The 23137-nt window shown below is 27.0% G+C and overlaps 4 protein-coding genes across 5 annotated transcripts; 3 read left to right on the top strand and 1 right to left on the bottom strand.

The window, feature by feature from the left end:
• The first annotated feature begins 842 nt into the window (after window positions 1-842).
• On the top strand, window positions 843-3873 carry LOC130672468 (GEL complex subunit OPTI). The gene is made up of 4 exons (XM_057477076.1): window positions 843-1095; window positions 1165-1268; window positions 1328-1457; window positions 3541-3873. Exons 1-4 carry the CDS (start codon window positions 997-999, stop codon window positions 3580-3582), a joined length of 375 nt encoding a protein of 124 aa, XP_057333059.1. The 5' UTR covers window positions 843-996; the 3' UTR covers window positions 3583-3873.
• On the bottom strand, window positions 3540-23111 carry LOC130672466 (EKC/KEOPS complex subunit Tp53rkb). 2 transcript variants are annotated; one of them, XM_057477074.1, is made up of 2 exons: window positions 22978-23111; window positions 3540-4418 (listed from the first exon to the last, which is right to left on the bottom strand). In XM_057477074.1, exons 1-2 carry the CDS (start codon window positions 23066-23068, stop codon window positions 3895-3897), a joined length of 615 nt encoding a protein of 204 aa, XP_057333057.1. In that variant the 5' UTR covers window positions 23069-23111; the 3' UTR covers window positions 3540-3894. The 2 variants fall into 2 exon arrangements, with proteins under 2 accessions (XP_057333057.1, XP_057333056.1); XM_057477073.1 differs by lacking the exon at window positions 22978-23111 and adding an exon at window positions 5226-5516.
• Window positions 13649-16102, top strand: LOC130672467 (uncharacterized). The gene is made up of 3 exons (XM_057477075.1): window positions 13649-13806; window positions 15318-15589; window positions 15751-16102. The coding sequence occupies exons 2-3, from the start codon at window positions 15329-15331 to the stop codon at window positions 16012-16014; spliced, it is 525 nt and encodes a 174-aa protein (XP_057333058.1). The 5' UTR covers window positions 13649-13806; window positions 15318-15328; the 3' UTR covers window positions 16015-16102.
• LOC130672465 (uncharacterized) lies at window positions 17374-20452 on the top strand. The gene is made up of 2 exons (XM_057477072.1): window positions 17374-17783; window positions 19651-20452. The coding sequence occupies exons 1-2, from the start codon at window positions 17624-17626 to the stop codon at window positions 20403-20405; spliced, it is 915 nt and encodes a 304-aa protein (XP_057333055.1). The 5' UTR covers window positions 17374-17623; the 3' UTR covers window positions 20406-20452.
• Window positions 23112-23137: the final 26 nt, after the last annotated feature.

A 23137-nucleotide genomic window follows, 5' to 3' on the forward strand; every position in this document is an offset into this window, starting at 1 on the left:
TAAAATTTTTTTAACAAAAAAATTTAAAAAAGGACTTTTAGAAAAATCTATTCAGTATATGCATTTTTTTATTTTATTAATTTGATTGTTTAATTTTTTTATGTAATTTAAAAAATGATCCTGAAGTTAGCAGACATTTAAAAATTTTTGAATTTTCGTATTTCAACAAATCAATTGTAAAAAAAAAACTAAAAATATGCACATGTAGAAAATTTTAAAAACTACAGGTGCAATTTTTTCAAATATTTTTTTTTTTATTTTTTTTCGTCTAAAAAAAATCAAAAAATTATTAGACGTCTGCTAACTTCAGTATCATTTTAAAAATTGTATATCTGCTACATTTACACTCATAAAAATAATTGAATTCCATTTGATACCAAGATTCAGAAAAATTCAAAAACGTCACATTTTTCTAATACTTAAAATTTTTTTTTAATAACCAAAACTGAACTTTTGATTCATGGAGAGATTTTGGGAAATTCAAAAATACTCAATTTTTTTGAATACTTTTTAAACACTAATACTTTTTAATTTTGATTGAGAATTCAGAAAATTAAAAAAAAATTCGAACTTTTTTAAAAATATTTTCTAATAATTTTTCTTAATCAGGATGAAATTTCCCAAAAAATTAAATTTTTTTATTTACTGAATCAATCAATATAATTTTATATTCCCGGTATGACCAGATGCCACTTTTTAATCAAAAATAAATTAAATTTTATCATAATAATTTTTATCTTATAAATATTTAAATGGGAGTGATTTGACAATTTTATTTTGAATTTAAAAAAAAAAAATTTATAGATCGCAGCACTTGTCAGAAAAGTGCCATGTGTACTACACGTACCACAAATAAAAAAAATCATGACATGTAGTTATATGGATGATATAAATGTACAAATGTTTGTATAACAAAGACAGAACAAGTGGTCGTCGTCATCCATAAATCAACTTTAGGTTAATAGTTAACAATAATTTAAAAAAATTTGAATTAAAATGTCACCATCAAAGTCTGATAAAATTTCAAATGGAAGCAAATGTACTCAGAGTGTTTGGAGCCGAGCAATAACTGCTAATTCTGAGTGGCCGGACAAGGTAAATTTAACCCTTATATGCTCAAAAATTATTTAAATATAAATAAATTAACCAGGATATTATTCACAGGATGAATTTCTAGATGTCATCTACTGGAGTCGTCAAATTATTGGTATAATTTTAGGAATAGCTTGGGGACTTATTCCCCTCAGAGGTTTTGTAGCTCTAGTATTGTAAGTATGAGTTAAAATTTTTAATTTATTTTCTTTTAATTATTTTATTCAAATTTTAGATTTGCTTTATTTAACGCGGGTTCAACGTACTTGTATATGAGTAGTTACCAACAAATTGATGAAGAAGAATTCGGAGGTGTGTGGGAATTAACCAAAGAAGGATTCATGACATCCTTCGCTGGATTTTTAGTGAGTCCATTATTTAATTAGTTAAAAATTCAATCGATTTTTGAAGATAATTGTCATGGAAATTTAATAAAATTTATGACTGAAAGTAGCAGACATCAGATAATTTTTCTACACAAGTTATTTGTAGAAAAATAAGATTTTTTTAAAGTTTTTGGAGCGCAATTTTTAAAAGTATTTTATTTGTTGATTCAAAATAAATAAATTATTTAGTGTCTGCTACTCTCAGTATCATTAGAATTTACTAATTGATTTTTTCACATGATTAAAAAATTCAAGTATAATTTTTAATGAAAATATAACGGGAATATTTAAAAATATGTTTCATATGTAAATTAATCAAGATATTGACGGATTTTAATTCAAAAAATTTTTAAAATACAGTACTAACTTTTTTATTTAAAACTTTGATTAGTTTTTGATAATTGTGAGTTTATTAAAGTCTTGCTATGAAATTTCTTGCATTCAAAACTAATTATCTATGAAAAAAATTTTTTAAATGAAAATTCAGGTTTTTAAAATAACCATCACCTTTAAAATTTATTCTTGTAGACTAAAAAGTCAATTATTGATATGAAATAAAATAAAATCATTGTGATTTTGATTTTTATGACATTTATGACTTGGAAATTTAAAGTTATGTAAAACTAAAGTTTATAAATAAGTTAATTTATAATGACGGGGTAGAGGTACTATTTTTGGACCAGTTTTAGACACTCGAAAAATTTAAATAAATTCATTTGTAGAAGACCCAATGGCATAATTAATTTTTAAAATGTATACAAAAATACTTTTTATCACACTAGTATGATAGAATTTTTTTTTTATACTTTTTATTACCGAAGTTACTTTAAGATGTCATAAAAATGTCTTTTAAAACAACGACAGATTTTATTTGGTCTTAAAGCCAAGTTTTTCTATATATATATAAGACATAGATCTTGGTCCTAGGAGACATGGAAAATTTGTGTTCTTTTTCTCGTCCTAAAAAAGTCTTTTTAATTTAAAAAATCATTTAGATGATTTGTAATTTCGTGTCGTCACTTGTGTCAAGTCTTAAGCAGATATTTTTCGGTGATATAAATTTCTGATTCGTCTGCAAGACTTTTAAGAATTAATTTTTGAAAAATTGTTTATTAACTCATAGAAATTTATTGTTTATTCACTTTCTATTATTCATTAATTAAAATGAACTAATTCGTTTAATTTATTAAGTATTAAATGTTAAAAAATAGAGCAGTGGCCACAAATACTACCACCCTATCTAATTTGAACTTGTTAATAACTTCAAGTAATTTGCTTTAAATTTCAAGTAAATTTTATAACAGTATATTATTTATTTTTTTATTAAAGTAAAAGCCTCTATACCCGCTCAGTACCATTAGTCGCTCACTTTAACTGTTTAAGGCGTTTTTTTATAATTTTTATTAAAAAAAATTACAACTAAAAATATTATTATTGATAAATAATTATTTGTGAATCTAAATATATTAAAATATCACGTATCAAATTATTTTATAATAGATTATAAATTTAAATTAAATGACTGTTTTCAAAATCGCGCAAAGCCGGGCATTTTTTACTTTAACGTTCATTCGTTAGATTAAATTTAGGGTACGTCAAATTTTTTTCGAATTGTTATAACTATATCTTATTAAATACATTTTTAAAATTCATGACAATTTTATATTATGAAAGAATAAAGTAGTATAATTTATAAATTATTTGTCCAAATCAATAAACTTATCATAGTTTAATTGATATTGTCTTTGAGCGACTATAGGGCCATGTGTTGGTCGAGTAATGGTACATGACAACTTTTAGTGAGCGAATATGGGTACACTCAAGGAGCTTATTTAAAAAATTAATAATAATTAATTATCAAGATTATTCTTCAAACTTAAATTTTACTCTAATACTCGAAACTTCAAAAAATAACTATAAAAAAAAAATTTGGTTTTTCATTTTATTTATTAATTTATATTGAGTGATTTAATCTCACTCCAATGAAAAGTGAGCGGGTATAGGGGCTTTTACCTTACTCTTATTAAATTCATTATTCTTAATTTTTTCTTTCTTTCCACAGGTTACTTGGATAATTATTTACTCTGGTTTGCATTTCGACTGAAGAAATAAATTTAAATATAATCAAGAATCAATGAACAAATTGAGTATTCACTAACAATAATGCTCAATTACTTTAATAATTAATTAAATTACACTACAATGTAAATAAATTATATAAAATCATTGTTAATGTGCCTACTATTAACTACTGTAATATATCTACACATGTGTCGACTGATCACGCAGTTTGATTTATGTAAGAAAATAATTTCAAATCATTGAATCATGTTTTTTTCTTTTTTATTAAAAAGACTTCATAAAAATATACATATACATTAGAAAAAATTAATAACTGGTTTAAAATTTATTGAACTTAACCAATCATGAGACGCTTTCTTCCGCGAGCTCTCACTTGCTGGTACTTCGATATAATTTCTCGTCGTTGTTTTTTATCCGCTATGCCAACTTGATAATTAGTCATAATATTTGAAAATAAATCAGGCACTTGAGAGTGAGAGCTCAGTAATGACCGCTCAAGTACATATAAGTCAACAGCTTTATCTTCAGCCGTTGAATCAACACGTGCCAATCCGAAATCAATTACCACTAAATCATCATGTATATTTTCTTTTTGAAAATCATTACTGTCATCAAATACCACATTCTTTATAAGTATATTCGATGTTGTTAAGTCACCGTGGATTATATTTTTAGAATGTAGTTTAGCTAATAGTAAACCCAGAGCTTTACCAATTTTTCCAATCCATATTTTTTCATCCTCGTCTTGCTCGATCATTTTTTCTATATAAATTTTAAGTGTTATAGCATTTTCTATATATTCCATATAAATACTACGCCTTGTTAAGTCAACAAGATAAATTGCTGGAGTAGCAACACCTTAAAAAAAAAATATATATAATTATTAGTACTGCTAATATATAATTAGTATTTTCAAAATTTCGAGATTTGAGCACACTACTCCATATTATAAAGAATGAGGCTGGTTAAAACTTAGTGCGAGAAGAGATTATTTCATGGCTTGATTATTTTACAAAGAAATCAAACTAAATTATGATCAAAATTAGAATTTCTGCAGATTGCATGAAGGAGAGGCGATGTCAGACATGACTATCTGCGTTTACCAAGAAGTAATTCTGCTATTTATGAAAATTATTTCCTAATTCATGGTATTAAAATTTGGAATTCATAACCGGCTGATATTACAATAATTATGTACCTGAAGATCGCAACGTTTTTCGCGTAATGAAAATGGAAAAATTTATGTAATTCGACTGCTTAAGGTGTAGCTCCGGAGGTTGGAGGTGACCTAAAATTTTCAACTGACATACCGGTATCTATATGCGAAACATTTCAGAAATTTAGTCATGCAACCAGTAGATTTTTTACTTTCCAATTTTTTTTCCGTTGCGCGGGAAACGTTTCGATCTTCAAAAACATCAATAATTGACAACTTCGATAATTTTAAATAAGCTTGTTTTAACTTCTTCTTGCAATCAATGTAATTACGATTAATCTTGTGGTTAAAAATGTTTGTGTTATTAATTAGAATCGGTCTTTCAAATTGTCTTACACACACTGTATCAAATGTGTACCTGTAAATTATTAACTTTCTGTCTGCTAATTTTACTGTCATAAATTTAAAAATAATTGATTATTTTGAGAATAAAGTACAGAATTAATTACCAGCAGTTTTAGCACGAACAATAGCACGTACTTCACTTTTAATACGATCTTTAGTCAAACTGTCATCGAGATCTGGATGTCTGTAATTTTTTTTAAAACGTTCTTTTTTCAATGTCGTCTTTCCTAAATATGTACCTCTGTACAGTCTGGCCTCAGCTCCTTGGCAAATTAATTCGAAATTACCTTCCCCCATTTTTTTTGTTTATTAAAATTAAAAAATAATTTTAATTCATCAGATGATGATTCGCATGGATCTTAGTTATGGTTATGTTTACAAATTATCATAAGAAAAATCAGCCGGATGTAATATTCAAAGTTACCACCTCGATCGCCAGCGCTAGTGTAGTTAACAATGAAATGATAAAATAAAAAAAAAAATTCCATCAAGCTCTCAATTTCACTCATCAGAGGTATCAAATTTTCGTATTTTTCTTTTAAATTTGGAAAATTTTATGAAACTTTGATACCTAGTGATTACTGAAAACTTTTGCTTTATTAAGGGGGACCACTAGTATATGGATTATAAAATTTAAATTTATGTAGAAATAAATAAATCGATGTATGCAGACTTGGAATAAATTATGCATCGAATTCAAATTTTGAAAGGATAACATTTTGATACTCTCATGACAGATGAAAGTAATTAAAAATTTTGAAAAAGTGGAGTACTGTCTGAGAATGCCCTTAAGGGGAACCACTAGTGTGAAATTTTGAAAAATTCAATTTTTTTTTTGCATATTTCGATAGTTTATACCTTCAAAAATAACATACTAAAACTTGTAGTTAAAAATGTTGAATAGTTTCAACGATTAACGCTCTTGTAGAAACCTCTTCAATTATTGGTTCAAATAACATGACTTGAGTTGAATATTATTTGAATTTCAGGAGTTTTCGCGGTTAGCACGTCCATAAAAATCGTCTCCTCCTTTATTAATATAAATTGCCGCTATAATAAGTATAATTAAAGTATCCTTCGTATAATAGAAACCTTAACAAAATTTTCAGTGTCCAAAACAAGTACTCAGTGCCTAGAACCGGTAGTTCTCTTAAGGGGGACCACTGGTGTGAAATTTTGAAAAATCAATTCATTTTTTTTTGCATACTTCGATAGTCTATAGCTTCAAAAATAACATACTAAAATTTCAAGTCCATATCTCGAATAGTTTTTTTGAGTTACAGCCACCTGAAGAGCAGCCGCTTATCAGTTTTCAAAAATACATTTTTCAAATTTGCTGCATCTATAACTCGAAGACAAATCATCCGATATATTTGATTTGAATTGCAGTTTCTTTTATATGTTTATACGTACCATGAACCTCCAGTTTTTCAATCGAATCAAAAATGTAATTTTGGCGGGATAAAAATCATCAAATTTTCGCGCAAAATTTGAAATTTTTTTTAAAAACTCCGCCATTTTTTTTAATTTCAATTTTTTTCTCAGCCCGAGGGTCATGGTACGTAAATACCTTCTAGTTTAATAAACTTTTTGATTTTTTTGATTCAATGAACTGCGAAGGTCGCTATCACTGCAGCAGTGGGGGAACTTTTTTTTTTAGCGTTGGGAGATTGTGATTAACTCGCTGAAATTTGAATTTTTTCATCCAAAAATTTTATCTTCTATTCACTATATATCCACAAGTTTATCCTTAAAATATTAAAACATTCCATGCAGTAGTTTTCTTTAAGAAAATTCCTACAAATCACCTTTTTTTCAGGCGGTCACACTAGGGGTCCCCCTCAATCAGCAAAAAACGATATTAAAAAAAAATCTGCTGCCACAATTTGATGACAAATTTACAGCAAACGTTGAAAATAAATATTTTCGGTTAATTTTTCGACAATTTGTACAGTATTTTACTTTCATACTGTAGTCAAAAAACAGATTTATAAAAATTGACGAATACTTGCTGTCAAATTGAATGGCAATTTTTTCAGCAATTTGGAATTTAATTTGCTTGAAACTTACTTCCGAAATTTGACGGAAAATTGAAAACTTTTGCTAAGCAACCCGGGCTATTAGGGATAGTTTTTAAAAAAATTTTTAATATCAACTTTTAGTTCTATAGGAAACTACGAAAAAAAGTTCTGTCGTTTATTAATATATATTTTTTTATAATGAATATATAAATAAATAAATAAATAAATGGCATCGCAATTAACGCCATACATCATTGGACAATAAAGTATATTATTTAAGTTTATAGAAATAAATAACGCAGTTTATGTAGATAGCGCGGCAATTCAAAAAAATTTGAATAATTATATAAATTAAAAAATTTTTCGATCGTAAAGCACATCTCAGATGCTTCGCATCATGAGTCGTGCAATAATATAAGTTTGTCTACTTTGATAAAATCTTAGGATGTTCAAAAAAAATTTTGTGAGACTGAGGTCTCGGTGTGTAGTGGAATCAGCACAACGCCGTGCTGTTCCTTCTTTCATAGCTACACATCTATATAGCGTTTGCAATGTGTGTGAGACTGAACTTAAGTATTGGCAGGGAGCGCGACGAAAACGACATCTGATGGTTACAAAAAATCATGCTCGAGAATTATTAAAGATATTTAAAATATCTTTAATAATTCAAGTATATAAAATTTAAGTATATAAAATCAGTGTAAAAAATAAAAATTCGTTATAAAATCAAAATATAAAAATTTATAATGATATAAATAAAAAAGTGTAATTGTATTTTTGATAGAGAAAATTAAATTAAATATATATTGATAAAAAAATTAAGTATAAAAAATTTTAATAAATAATAAACACTATTATTTTAGAATAGAATAAGGTTAACCGATAAAATCAAAACAAATAATATATGACAACTACAATGATAATGGTTTAAAAAATAGTAGAATAGTCAATTGAGTTTTTTAACAAAATTGAAGAAAATAATTTTATTTTAATTCATGATAATTTGCTTGTAAATCTTAACTAAAAAAATATAATGTTTTTTTAACCTTCCGTTACACGCGCTTTCTCTAGTGTCTCACTCATATTCACACCAACTCTATTAGCTTAAGTAGTGTTGTACAGGGAATCACCGTATAGCGCGAGTAACGAAGGGTTAAAAAATAATTTTTAGGCAATGATAAAAATCATTATCCAAACCGGATTTGAATCAATAAATTATAAAATATTGTTTTAACCTCAAACGATGAGCAAAAGCAAACATTAACGACACAATAACTATTATGAACTATTTTTAAACTTAATTTTCACGTGTTTATATTCAAAGAGAGCATGATTTAACGAAATTGTATCCACAGCGAGCGCTGCGATCGTTTCAGTTGTCCCCACCATATACTAGGCTCCCTGCCAATATGCCATGCGGCGAGAGATTAAATAAAGAACTTTTATATATACTCTTTAACCTTGAGAAGGGGTACCTGCGAGAAAACGAAATTTTGGCCATCTAGTGTTGGTTCCTTAAAAATTTATCGTTTTTCAATTTCCATTTATTTTCCGAAATTTGGATTTCTTAATCAATATTAACATTTTATTTCATATGTGAATAAACAAATCATAAATTATATAAATATTTTTTTAAGATAAAAAATGGAATATATTTTTCTTCATGAAAAATAATTAATTAATTAAATTTTTATTTTTATTAAATCGAGGATACATTAAATTTAATATCGATTTCAGTATGAAAATAAATAAACTTTTTATAAATTTATAGAAAATTAAGTACATTTGAAATTAAGAAAATTGTCTCGTTGTCATAAGCGTATCAAAATTTTATCAATTGATTAAAAAAAAAATTAAAACCATAATTGGAAACAGGACAACTTAGTAGTAATTTCGCCGAGGTATAGATTTAAAAAAAAATTACTTACAATTGATATCAATTGGGATTTAAACGAAATTTGAAAAATAAATTTCAGTAAAATTCCCATACGAAAAAAATATATATCCGGATATATCCGGGCCAATCTGCATATAAACGACATATATAAAAATGTATGTCTCATATATGCAGATTGGCCCGGATATATCCGGATATATATTTTTTTCGTATGGGTTTTCATGTCAATTTTATAATTCGAATTTTCAAATTTTATAGGCTAAAATTTATTCAACAAATTTTGTTTAACTTCTACCCAGATAGCAAAATGACGTCTTGATAAGTTCTGAATGAGTTCCTATTTATGATTTGGACTTCTCATCAACATCTTAAAGAAGTCTTTAAGAAGTTCTCAAGATGTCGAATGAGCCACCTAGCGAACTCAGTAAGACGTCTTTAAAAAGAGTTCTTATTTCTGACTTCGCAAATAAGACTTCAGTACAAATTTACCATGACGTCTTAAGGAGCTCCTAATTTTGACTTTATAAAGAAGTTTAAAAAAGAATACATTTAGACGTCACAAAACTGACGTCTTATTTATGGAGTCTTCAAGAACTCTCAATTAAAATTCTTAAAAATGACACCTTTAAGAAGTCATTATGAGACTTCTTGAAGACGCCTTTAAAAAGAACAAGTTAAGCATTCATTCCGACTTGAATGCTGTCTGGGTTTGTTTTTAATCGGTAAAAAAATCGGTGTCGAAAACCGAAATAATCGGTAGCTGCTACCGATTGTTTTTTCCGTGTATTCAAATATTAAAATTCGAAGCACAACCATTAAAATTAATAAAAAATTTATTTAAACTTTCGTATTCTTATTCAAAACCAATATTATTAAATTTTGCACACCTCAAGCGCGAAAGCGCTGAGGGTGCTTTATGAACGGTTTTTTTTATTCGACTATTTTACTCACATAAAAATCTTTCTACACTATTTTTATTAGACCAAAATAGGTAAAATTGTATACTAGCATATAGAAAATTTATTAAGGAACAATTTTAACCCAAAATTAAGTCGATTCATTATTTTATTCGTTTAAAATAAATTAGTTTAACTCAAGAAACCAGTGCTGTCAATTGTTACGTATGAAACTTCGTAAACACGATAACTCTCGATAGACACCATTAATCGGCCTAACTTTTTTTTTATTGTCTTTGTATTTTTTATCACAAGAACCCTTATGAAAATTACTATCTGAATTCTTTTAGTTTAATTGTAATTAATTAACGACGTAAAACTGATTATTAGTGAAAAATTTAGCCATTTTTACTGTTGTTATTTTTTTTTTCATTGTTTCTCTCTATCAACTACTGGTAGCACTAGCGTATCAATATGTTTGAAAAAAAAGCGACATCTAAGACGAAAGGCGGGATATTTAAAAAAAAATGTTAGTAAAAAAACATTAAACTGAAAATAAGAAATAAAAAAAATCAAATTGTTAATTTGTAAGTTGAATAAAAGTTCATAATAAAAAAAAATACATTATTATTATATAATAAAAGTAATGATTAAAAATAACATGAGCGATTGAGGTGTGCACTTTTGGATTTTTCAACATTTTTTTTATTTTTTCCTCAGAATAATTATTTGTATTTGAACATGTTTAAATGTGTGAAGAAATAAAAAAAAAATTGAGAAATATTCACCAAATAAAATAAATACATTTCGCAATGTTTTTTAGCTGTAATTTTGTGCAAAATATTATTGTTAATTGTTTATACAGTTTGTCAGTCATCGGTTGGTTAATTATATCCGTGTTATTTTTAATAAAAGCCGTGATCGTCATGCGCTAATATTAAAGTTCGATTCATTTTTATTAATAATTTAAAAATACGTTAGCATATCTTTAATTAAATGAATTTATTCTGCAGATAATTTGTACATAAGAGATAATATTATGTACAATTCAATAAAATTTCTTAACAATTATATAGATTGGTAATCTTTATTAATTTTTAAAAATTATTCACCTGCACAATGTATTTAGTTATAAAAAATGGAAGTTGGGATAAAATACCCGATGAAAAAAGTTTTTGTCTAATTATATATGATTATATATGATCATATATATAATTATATATAATTATATAGAATTATACATGAAATTATACATAACTATACATGATTATACATGGGATTATATATAAGCCTATACATAATTAGATCTGATCACACCTGGCTGTTATAACCCCATATATAAGTCTATATATGGTCAGATCTGATCATATATGAGTCTATATATAATTAGATATGATCATACTTAGCTGTTATAACTCCATTTATAACCATATATAAGTCTATATATGGTCAGATCTGATCATATATGAGTCTACATATAATTAGATATGATCATACTTAGCTGTTATAACTCCATTTATAACCATATATAAGTCTATATATGGTCAGATCTGATCATATATGAGTCTATATATAATTAGATATAATCATACCTGGCTGTTATAACCCTATATATAATCATATATAAGTCTATCCATGATTAGACTTGATCAGACATGGCTAATATAAATTCATGTATAGTCGTGCATAAGTTTATATATGATTGGATCTGATCAGACATGACTGATATAAACTTATATGTAGTTATATATGTCTATGCATGATTAAATCTGATCAGACTTTATTGATATGCAACCTATAAATAGTTAATTATGTGTATAGTTCCAATATATATATATATATATAGATATATTAAATAATATGACAATTTTTTAATATCAAAGTTATTAAATTTTTATTCTGTCAACTATCAATCAAACTAAAATCCCCAATACTTAAAAAATGTTCAAAGGTTTCGGCAGAAATTTAAAAGTATAAAGTATCAATTTGATTATTTGAGTTAAGTAATGCCATAAATTTATCTTAATTATAAGTGTAGAACAGACTAGAGGATCAGACTACAATCCATCGATAACCAAATTTAAGCAGCATCGGCGTGGGACATTAATTGGACGGGTGACCTCGTAGTAAAATAGTAGTCAACGGATAATAATTTTTTTTTTTTATTATTTAATTTTAACCGACATTTATATTGATGAAAACAATAAATCCTAATTAAATTCCTTGATTAATAATTTACAGATATTCTAAATGAGATTCTAAAAATGACTATATTCGTTCATGCATGATTATATATAATCATATATATGATCATGTATAAACATATCTGATTGTATATAATTTGACCTGGCCAATTTTTGGATCCAATCATATATAGATGATTATGCATAATTATATATGATTAGACAAAATCTTTTTTCATCGGGTAGAACACTATATTTTTATTAGATAGGAGAGTATAGCAACCGGGTACCTTATACACTGCTTTGGTATCATTTCGATAAATAAAAAACTTATTTTTAATGAAAAGAGGTCTGTAAAAATAAATTTTTTAAGTTCACTGTAAACTAGTGGATACCCATGAATAAAATTTTACATAGTTTTCATCGAGATCCCCAAGAGTTATTGATATGAAATTTTATAAAGTTTTATGAAATTTCGTAAAATTACGTCAAAGGCCAAAACTTCAATTTTGTTAAATTCCATGAAGTTTTATAAAATTTTATATTTCATAAAATTTTATACAATCATGGTGGCCACAATTCTGGAAAACCTGGAAATGTCAGGGAATTATAAATATACTGGAAAACTCAGGGAAATGTCAGGGAATTTCGTCACAAAGCTGGAAAAATTTTAACTTTCTTTCATTTGACTGAAAAAGTCCGACAAATTTAGTTTTCTGTCAAAACTGTTCAAAAAATGACGCGGCGCGAATGCGGTTGTCAAACCACCTTGAAAAAAAATTAGTAGAAATTGATTCCAATAGCGAAAAAATGAAGCAGTTTGAATTATCAAGGCTGTTAGAAAAAAAAAGTCTTAGTAGAAACCAATCGCCAGGATCTTCAAGCTGTTAACATCCATATTGACAAGTTAAAAAACTAAAAGCATTAAATGTATACATAAGTAATGAACTAATAAGTTTCACTATATTTATTATTCGCGTACTTCATTAATAATTTATTAATATTCTATGAAATATTCTTATTTATAAAATTTATTCTAGTGAAAATTAAAAATTTATTTATATTTTATTATAGAGTAAGTTATATAAAAACATGGATTTCAAATAAAAAATAAAAAATTATTCATTTAATAAATAAAAAAAAAAAACAATGAACGTTGACAAATAATAAAAAAAAGTTTCATTTAACGACAATGGTTAATTATTGATTAAACTGACGTACCATTTTATTTTAAATTAAATAAATATTTCCAATGATTTAATATTACTACACATAGTCAGGGAATTTTTGAATTGTTTGACTGGAATACCTGGAAAAGTCAGGGAATTTCAATCTCAAAAATCTGTGGCGACCATGACAATTGTTGTCAAGATCTCAAGGAGTTATTGGTATGAAGTTTTATTAAATTTTATACAAGTTTGTAAAAGGCCAAAACTTTAATTTTGTAAAATTCCACAAAATTTTATAAAAATTTTACAAAATTGTTATCAAGATCCCAACGATTAAAATTTGCATTTCAATAGCCATCACGCGTCTTACATATTTTTACGTTATCTCGAGCACAAATATAAGATATATCTGTATATATATTTTCATCTTTTATCTCAAATTTGGTATATAAATACAGCTTGCGAGCTATCAGTCGATATCCAGTAGAATCGTGAGTACAAGCGGTTTTAAAAAAAAATGTAAGTAACTCATACATTTTCAATTACTGAATTGGGTAAAACTTATAATAATCATTAAATTAAAGCTTGTAGAAATCATAATAACAACACACGAAAAAAAATTCATCGTGAATGCAACATGATGCAGTCTTGGTAAATAAACATGATGAAATCATGTTGCATTCACATGATTTGTCATGTTTCGGCTACATGATAATCATGGTGCGGTAACATGAGAAAATCATGTTGCATTCACAGGATTTGTCATGTTTCGGCTACATGATAATCATGTTGCGGTAACATGAGAAAATCATGTTGCATTCACATGATTTGTCATGTTTCGGCTACATGATAATCATGTTGCGGTAACATGAGAAAATCATGTTGCATTCACATGATTTGTCATGTTTCGGCTACATGATAATCGTGTTGCGGTAACATGAGAAGATCATGTTGCATTCACATGATTTGTCATGTTTCGGTTACATGATAGTCATGTTGCGGTAACATGAGAAAATCATGTTGCATTTACAGGATTTGTCATGTTTCGGCTACATGATAATCATGTTGCGGTAACATGAGAAAATCATGTTGCATTCACATGATTTGTCATGTTTCGGCTACATGATAATCATGTTGCGGTAACATGAGAAGATCATGTTGCATTCACATGATTTGTCATGTTTCGGTTACATGATAGTCATGTTGCGGTAACATGAGAAAAATCATGTTGCATTCACATGATTTGTCATGTTTCTGCTACATGACAATATGTGGCAGCAACATGATTATAATGTAGCCGAAACATGACAAATCATGTGAATGCAACATGATTTTCTCATGTTACCGCAACATGACTATCATGTAACCGAAACATGACAAATCATGTGAATGCAACATGATTTCATCATGTTTATTTACCAAGACTGCATCATGTTGCATTCACGATTAATTTTTTTCCGTGCAGTATTAAGTAAAGTTACTTTGCAAAATTTATTATAATTCGTATCAGTAATTACGCGGCATAATGATTTTAAGAGATATTTATTTTCGTCGAGTCCTAGTACTGCTTATCGTTAATTCGCAGATAAAAAAAAGATGTCTTAGTAATTAAGGGTGGGCAGTACTAACCGAATTTTCAAATTTTACTTTTCGAATTTCGTCTTGAATAATTATGTCACTCGAATAGTGAAAATCTTCCGAAAAAGTTTGTCTTACACATTTTTTCCGAAGCTATAAAAATGACTGTAACAATAACCGATTATCAAATTAAAAGAAAAGTAAATTCAAAAATTCTATTAGTACAGCCCAGCCTAAAAAATTATAAAAAGCTTAAAAATATCTCGGGAATTAACTGCGCGCATGTTGTTGGTATTTAGTATGAAATAATTAAAGAGCGTAAGATTCGAAGCTTATACTGTTGTTAACCCTTAGTTTGCTATCTACATAATTATTTACTGATAATTGGCATTGAAAATTATACGAACATGTCAGTTTTATTATTATTTATTATTTTTTTTTTTTCTATTTAGAAATCCAGAAAATGAAATCAATCGTTTTATTACTGGCATTTGCCGGTGTCGCAGTTAGTAAAGATATTTTTGCAGCTGTAAAGGTAATCTCAGACAACCCTACTGTCCATGTCAATGGAGTCCTTAGACTTGAACAAAGGGGTTATGGGCCCGTAAGGTTGACTGGAACAATTACTGGACTCACTCCGGGAAAACATGGGTTCCATGTTCATGAGACAGGAAATATTACCTATGGTTGCATGAGCGCTGGTGGACACTACAATCCTACAAATGTAATATATTATTAATATTATTATTATTATTATTATTATTATTATTATTATTATTATTATTATTATTATTATTATTATTATTATTATTATTATTATTATTATTATTATTATTATTATTATTATTATTATTATTATTATTATTATTAAAATTATAATTTTAGCGAAGACATGGAGCACCAACAGATTTTGAAAGACATGTTGGGGATCTTGGAAATATTGTAGCTAACGCTTATGGTGTTGCTAAAATATATATTGTTGATAGAGTGATTTCTCTAACTGGACCATATAGTATCCTTGGACGTGCTATTGTTGTTCATTCGGGTGAAGATGATCTCGGCAGAGGAGGAAACGAGGGATCATTAATAAACGGAAATTCTGGAAAACCTGTAGGCTGTGGAGTTATTGGAATTGCAGCAGGCCCTTAAGCAAAAAAATCATTTACAAAAATTATTTTTCGTAAAATTTTTGTGGAATGAAATCCCATTGATAAATAAATCTATCAATCAACAAATAGTGAAGGAAGTTAACTTATTTTAGTTGTAATAATAGTAAAAATTGTATTGAAGACTTTCACAGTTTTTACAGTCGCCTTTCCTATCTTGTCCCTTTCTATTTACCAATTATTATTATTGAGTTTATGACCGACTTCTGATTACTGAATTTGCATAGTATACATGCATGATATATGGGAAACCATAGAAAACTAACTTAGTGCTTCGAATTTGAGGCGTGCAAAAAAAGTACGAGAAAGAGTAGCAGATATGAGACAACTCATGAATTTTAAATATGATCCTGGAGTTTGCAGACAATCAGCAATTTTCGGATATTTTTCTTTAACAAGTCGATTACAAAAACAAAAAATCAAAAATATGCACATGTAGAAAATTTTAAAAACTATAAGCGCAATTTTTTTAAATATTTTTTTTTTATGATTTACCGATTTTAAAAAAATTTTTAAATTGTCAGATGTCGGCTAACTTCAGTATCATATTTAAAATAAATAAATTAATTAATTAATAAAAATAATCAAATTTAAAAAAATGCGCGAACTTTGTCGATTTAAATCTATTTAAAACAATTTAAAAAATTGAATTCTTTCGAATTGTTTTAAATCGCCGTGGCGAGCCAGAAATTTAACTATTATTTGTCGATTCAAAAGTATTTGAAAAATTAAATCGTTTTCAATCTTTTTTTATACGTCGATTTAAAACGATTCATTTTTATTTCCTATTCAAAAACGATGTCGATTAAGTCGATTAAAAGTATTCAAAAAGATTAAAAAAAAATTTTTTTGAATCGTTTCTTTTATCACGATTGTGATCAAAAATACAAAGACAATAAAAAAAAAAACTAGGGGCTTCGGACTAAATCAACTTTTTACAATTAATCTCATTATGAATCAACTAAACATTAGATTGAAAAATGTTCCTTAATAAATTTCCTTTAAAATGGTATATACTTTTAACAACTTTGGTCCAGTATAAAAAAGGTAGAAAGGATTTAAAGTCAGTAAAAGGACCGCGAGTGAGAGTCTCACGCTTCGGCGCATGCGTAATCGCGCGAAAATTTAAAACTTTTAATAGAAAAACAATTTTATGCACTTGCTCTGTAATGACGCAATTAAAATTTATTTGAATATTTCTACAAAATTTTTCAAACTCGAATGTCACCTACTTGTTTTTATTTTAAAATTTTGTAAACAATTACAGAAGTAACGGCGGAAAAAAATGGCGGCAATTGCCGGGAAGATTCGGAGAAACCCGAACTTGACCGAACCGTGTTAATTTTTACGCCCACTACTCGCGTGATGAGAAAAGTGATGGCTTTTTTAAAATAAATATTTTCAAAGTATTTTGACAGCTCGAAATAATTTTTAAATTTCATAAACATAAAGCATAAAATTTTATAAAAATATAATAAATTTTACTTGGTCATTCCATTTGAAATTATTTAGAAAAAAACTCAGCGCAGGTGCTGAGAGGTTAAAATTTTTAGTATATTTATTATAACTATAATTTATCAGTACATAAATATATGGTAATAATGATGGGAGACATTAATCTGGATGCTGATCGGTTGATAGATGAAGTATACAAACGACCGGCATTGTGGAATAATAAAGACCTTTTATATCACAGTCGCGATTTGACAAATCGTATGTGGATGGAGATATCGACTATTTTTAAATGTCCAAGTATGTTCACGTCACAATAAAACCCTTATTTTTATTTCTATATGATCCTGAAATTAAGACAATTAAAAATTTTTGGACTTTTTTTTTTCAATAAACCAACGAGAAAAAAAAAACTAAAAATACGCACATGTAGAAAATTTAAAAAACCACAGGTGCAATTTTTTCAAATATTTTTTTTTTATATTATCGTTAAAAAAAATCAAAAAATTATATATATATCACATATAAAAAAATTAAATAATTTAATATAACAAAATTTTAAAAAATGCATGTACTGATTTTTGAATTTTCTAACAGTGCATTTTTTTATTTTTATTATATAAACATTTTATTTTATTATTTCCAAGTTTTAAAAGTTGTAACTTCAGTATCATGATCCTGAAGATATCAGACAATAATTTTCGGTTTTTTTTTTTTAAATCAATTGCGAAAAAAAAAATCTAAAAATATGCACACGTAGAAAATTTTAAAAACCACAGGTGCAATTTTTATAAATATATTTTTTTTTAATAATTGATTGTTTAAAAAAAAATCCAAAATTAATGGACGTCTGCTAACTTTAGTATCATTCATATCAATAGAATGTAAAACATTATATATTTACAGGGTGGCCACGAACCGGGAATTATCAGGGAATTTCGAAAAGTATCCGGGAATCAAATTGTAATAGTTCAAAATTAAAAAAATTTTAAATTATACACTAGTTATAAAAATTAAGGGAAATTAAAAAAATTTCAAATTTTAAAGTGATTTTCAACAGGTTGTAACTCGAAGGAAAATGGTCATACGACAAAAACAAAAAAGGCAAATCGTAGCTTCAAGTGTCTAGTTTTCTGATCTGGTCTTTAAATTTTTTTATTATGTGCGGTTCCGGAGTAATCCTAAGAAAACTATCGAAAAAGAAATTTACCAAATTTTTGCTCGTCTTAAAAACGGTCTTCGAGCTTCAATAAATTTTTTTCGATAATTATCATTGATTTTTGATTGCTCCGGAACCATGCATAATAAAAAAATTTAAAGACCCAGATCAGAAAACTAGACACTTGAAGCTGCAGTTTGACTTTTTGTTTTTATTGTACGACCATTTGCCTTCGAGTTACAAACTGTTGAAAATTACTAAAAAATTTGAAATTTTTTTAATATCCCTTAATTTTTGTAACCAGTGTATTTTGAATTTATTTAAATTATTAAATTTCTTATTAAATATTTTAATTTATACATTTTTAACATCGAATAATCAAAAGTAGGCAACATTAATTTATTTTATTGGCATTTTTTGGTTTCTCTTATGATTTAATTATCAAATTTAATTATTAAAAATGAAAATATAATAAAAACTTTGAATATCTAAATGATACGAATAAAATTTCAAAATCAGGGAAAAATGTGAAAAACAACCGGAAAACCGGGAAATATCAGGGAATTTTGAAATCATTTCTTTGTGGCCACCCTGATTTATTATGTATGATAATTGATAACTATTCTCATCATAATACAAGTATTTATGTAGTTTGTAATATAATTAATTATCGTAAGTACACAGTAAGTGTACATGCAATGTCTACATTATATATAATAATAACAATAATTATTATTCTATGGGAATTTAATTAAAGACGAATTAAAATATAAAGAATCTAAATTGTTATTCATATGTATCTGGATGATGCGGATCTTGAATCGCTTTCTCAAGCTATTATCATTCGCGCGCACGCATGAACATACCAAACGTTCTATAAATATACATATATATCTATATATATATTTTCAAACCTTGCTTTCAAAATATCTTAAATAATTTATATTTTTTTAATTTATTTTTATAGTTAATTTTATTTATATATTTATTTTGTCGTCTCGTTTTTAGAACCAGTACTAAAATCCAAGTGGAAGGGATTGAGAGATACATTTCGTGGTGAAATAAAAAAAGAACAGAATCATCGTCAAAGTAAATATACAAGAAGAAATCGATGGGTTCACTATAAAAAGTTGCAGTTTTTAAAAGAACAAATGCTGCCGAGACCGCCAATTTGGGAACGTAGTGATGATAAAAATGATCGATTACAAAGTAATAATAATGACGATGATAATAATTTGATAGAACAAAAATTAAATAACGGGCGTAATAATTCTGAAGTAAATGATGAAAATAATAGTAATCAGCAGGAGAAATTCAGCGGAGCGATAATTAAAAATCAACTTAAAAAACCAGTTAAATTAAAATTAATAACTGCGGCGCGAAGGATTGAAATGTCGAGTAATGGCAATAAAACGGCGATACATTCTCCCGTTATTTATAAACCGGATAGTTTACAGGAAAATGAATTTCTTGAAGCGATATCGGTTAAAGATGAACCTGTTGATAGTATTGATAATTGTATGGGCTATCAAGTTGATAGTGATAACAGTAATGGAGCAGCAAATGAAGAAGTTTGTAATAGCGATGAATTATCAATGGATCCGCTTGATGAAAATCGCTTAGATGATAATTATTATTTTTTAATGAGTCTTCTGCCTCACATAAGAACATTACCAGCTGAACGCGTCATGTCATTACGAATGCAGATGCAAGAACTCGTTTATAAAGAAGTATACAAGAAGAGTATAAACCCAGATAGTTAATATCTGTAATATAATACACCAAATAATAATAATATATGTAAATAATATCTTTAGAACTTTTGTTTTTTGTTTTTACAATTAACTGAAGAAACTTTTTATCACTGTAGAAAAAATTCGTTCCGAAAATGTTCCTGACAATAAATTGCCAAAATTGAGACAATTTTGAACTATGAGTTGAATATTTTTGTAATTTAGAAGTGTGGAAAATTTTCTACTAGTGTGGACTTTTCTTGTGGGTTTGAAGTTTTTTGAAATTTTTTATGCAAAAATGATTTGAATTGACTTTGTGTTCAGAATTAGTTCCGATCATTCATTTTTTGGACTATTTTTGAACGACTACGAAAAGTGAAAAAAAAAAAACTGACCTTCAAAAAGGTCTAATAAAGGTAAAAAAAATAATAGACCTGAAGTTGACAGACATTTTTATTTATTTATTTATAAACGATGCCCCTTGGTAATTATATATATGAATATATAACAAAATTAATATAAAATGTGAATAATTGACCTCGATCCTGACGCCTCATATAGGGAACAGTTTTGCCAGGATTAGCAGCTAGCAGCTGTTTGCTCAACCATAAAAATAATTATTGCTGCAGCTTTAAAATAGATGGCTTTAAAAATTATAAATCAGAGAAGATGTAAAATGTTTTTTTTGCGTCTTAAAAGGTCTATAAGTATACTTTTCTATATTATTAAGAGAATAAGGAAAATTTTGATCCCGCCATATCTATATGATAGAATTAGTTAATGTTATTGAAATTGGTATCATTAGATAGGTCTTGACTTGTATTTGTGCCTTTTCATACTTTAAACTCTTTTTAACTGCCACGTATTGAGATAAATAGATTTATCTATATCATTCGAATTACATTTAAATTACGCGGGAAAAAAGACGATCGTATTTATTTTCTTTAAATAAATTAATACTTTAATTACTCTGTCACTAAATATGACTGAATGTCACTGAATATATAGCTATATTATTTATATCGCGTTACTTATTCCAAAATGACAGATTTTTATACTCCCTTTTGGTTTTAGGAAGCTTCTCAAAGCCAAAAAAGTGTGCATAGAAAAAAAAAGGATTCATTGACACAAAAAATCTTTACTCGCCTAAAGAAAATTTTTACTTACCCCAATAAATTTTTTGCATTGTGAATTGAAAACAAAAATTTATTTAGAACTAGAAAAAATTACTTGGTGCAAGGAATTATTTCTTGACCAAAAAAATCTTTTCTCGCCCCAAGACAATTTTTGTATTTAATTGATAATGCATAAAATTTCTTGGTGCAAATTAAAATTTTGTTGCGGCAAGAAATCCTTTTTTTCTGAGTATTTTATAAATTTAGTAGTGATATTTGGGCAGTCACGTACTGACTGCAGGTTGCTTGTAAAAAATTATTGAAATAGCAAAGAAAATGATGCCTCCGGACTGAGGAGGTTATCATCAACATAACTATAACAATAGTAATAACGAAAACAAAAACCATTCCCAGAATTCTCAGTTTAAAATTGCCCTCCTAGTTTTTTTTTTGCAACTGTTCGATGATGCTCCAAAAAAATCTACTTCTGTGGCATCTTCATTGATAATTTTGGAAATTCTGTACTGTGGAGAGCGTCTCGAAAAACGCGATCTTACTAAAGGAAGTTTCATTATCTTATTAGATCTCAGGTTCATATTTTTGAATTTTTTTCCCAACAAATCATTTACCCGAAAAAAAAAACTAAAAATATGCACATATAGAAAATTAAAAAAACTATAGACGCAATTTTTTCAAATCTTTTTTTTATAATTTATCATTTCGAAAAAAAATCAAAATAATTAGATATCGGCAGACTTCAGTATCCAAAATTTTCGGTCAAAAAATAAAAAACGCGCGGAAAAAGTCTACAGTAGTTTAAAATTTTTCACTTCATAATTTTTTGTTCCAAAAATGTTCATAATTGATGAGCTCGAATGTAACTGACAGGTGGGAATTTAAAAATTTTGAAATTATAAATGAAATGTAAGCAGAACAAAAATAAAAAAATTCATATTTAGATAAATGAAAAATCTACGCGCATTTTTTTAAATTTTACTATCTTTTCAATTTATTTATTTATCACTTAAAATTTTCAAATTGTCTCATATCTGCCACATTCACTCATTCAAAATTGTCTCAATTTTGAAATTTCCGTCATATTTTTGTAACTCATTTTTTTCACGAGTTCCGTAAAATCCAGTCAAATTTAACTAATAAAAGTAAAAATCCAATGTACCTGATTACTATCTTTCATTTAATTTGATTTTTACTAAATAAAAAAATTTTAAAAAATCATGGCAATAATTACCAAAAAATTGATGATCCTGAAGTTAGCAATTTGAAAATTTTTGAATTTTTGTTTCTCAACAAATCAATTGCCAAAAATAAAATAAAAATACGCACATGTAGAAAATTTAAAAAATTACAGGTGCAATTTTTTCAAATATTTTTTTTTTATAGTTTATCATCTAAAAAAATAACCCAAAATTATTAGACGTCTGCTAACTTCAGTATCATAAAAATTGAAAAGAATAATTTGTAGTTACCGTAGCAGGTAGAAAAAGTGATGGAGGTAAAAAAGTGAGTAGGTGTCCATGCTACAGGTATGTCAGTCCTGTTACTCACGCATGCGCACATACTTTAGTGTTTCGCTTACTTGCTTTCGCCCGTTCAATTCGTTTTTATCTCCCACTCTACTAATAGCTC

The sequence above is a fragment of the Microplitis mediator genome, chromosome 7 (genome assembly GCF_029852145.1).
Source record: "Microplitis mediator isolate UGA2020A chromosome 7, iyMicMedi2.1, whole genome shotgun sequence".
NCBI lineage: Eukaryota > Metazoa > Arthropoda > Insecta > Hymenoptera > Braconidae > Microplitis > Microplitis mediator.

Coding starts and splice junctions, on each gene's coding strand:
- LOC130672468 (XM_057477076.1), top strand. CDS start 997: ATGTCACCATCAAAGTCTGATAAAATTTCAAATGGAAGCAAATGTACT. Junction 1,096..1,164: donor ATTCTGAGTGGCCGGACAAG/GTAAATTTAACC, acceptor TATTATTCACAG/GATGAATTTCTAGATGTCAT. Junction 1,269..1,327: donor GGTTTTGTAGCTCTAGTATT/GTAAGTATGAGT, acceptor TTCAAATTTTAG/ATTTGCTTTATTTAACGCGG.
- LOC130672466 (XM_057477073.1), bottom strand. CDS start 5,418: ATGGGGGAAGGTAATTTCGAATTAATTTGCCAAGGAGCTGAGGCCAGA. Junction 4,419..5,225: donor TGTTCGTGCTAAAACTGCTG/GTAATTAATTCT, acceptor TTTTTTTTTAAG/GTGTTGCTACTCCAGCAATT.
- LOC130672467 (XM_057477075.1), top strand. CDS start 15,329: ATGAAATCAATCGTTTTATTACTGGCATTTGCCGGTGTCGCAGTTAGT. Junction 15,590..15,750: donor GACACTACAATCCTACAAAT/GTAATATATTAT, acceptor TTATAATTTTAG/CGAAGACATGGAGCACCAAC.
- LOC130672465 (XM_057477072.1), top strand. CDS start 17,624: ATGGTAATAATGATGGGAGACATTAATCTGGATGCTGATCGGTTGATA. Junction 17,784..19,650: donor GACTATTTTTAAATGTCCAA/GTATGTTCACGT, acceptor TCTCGTTTTTAG/AACCAGTACTAAAATCCAAG.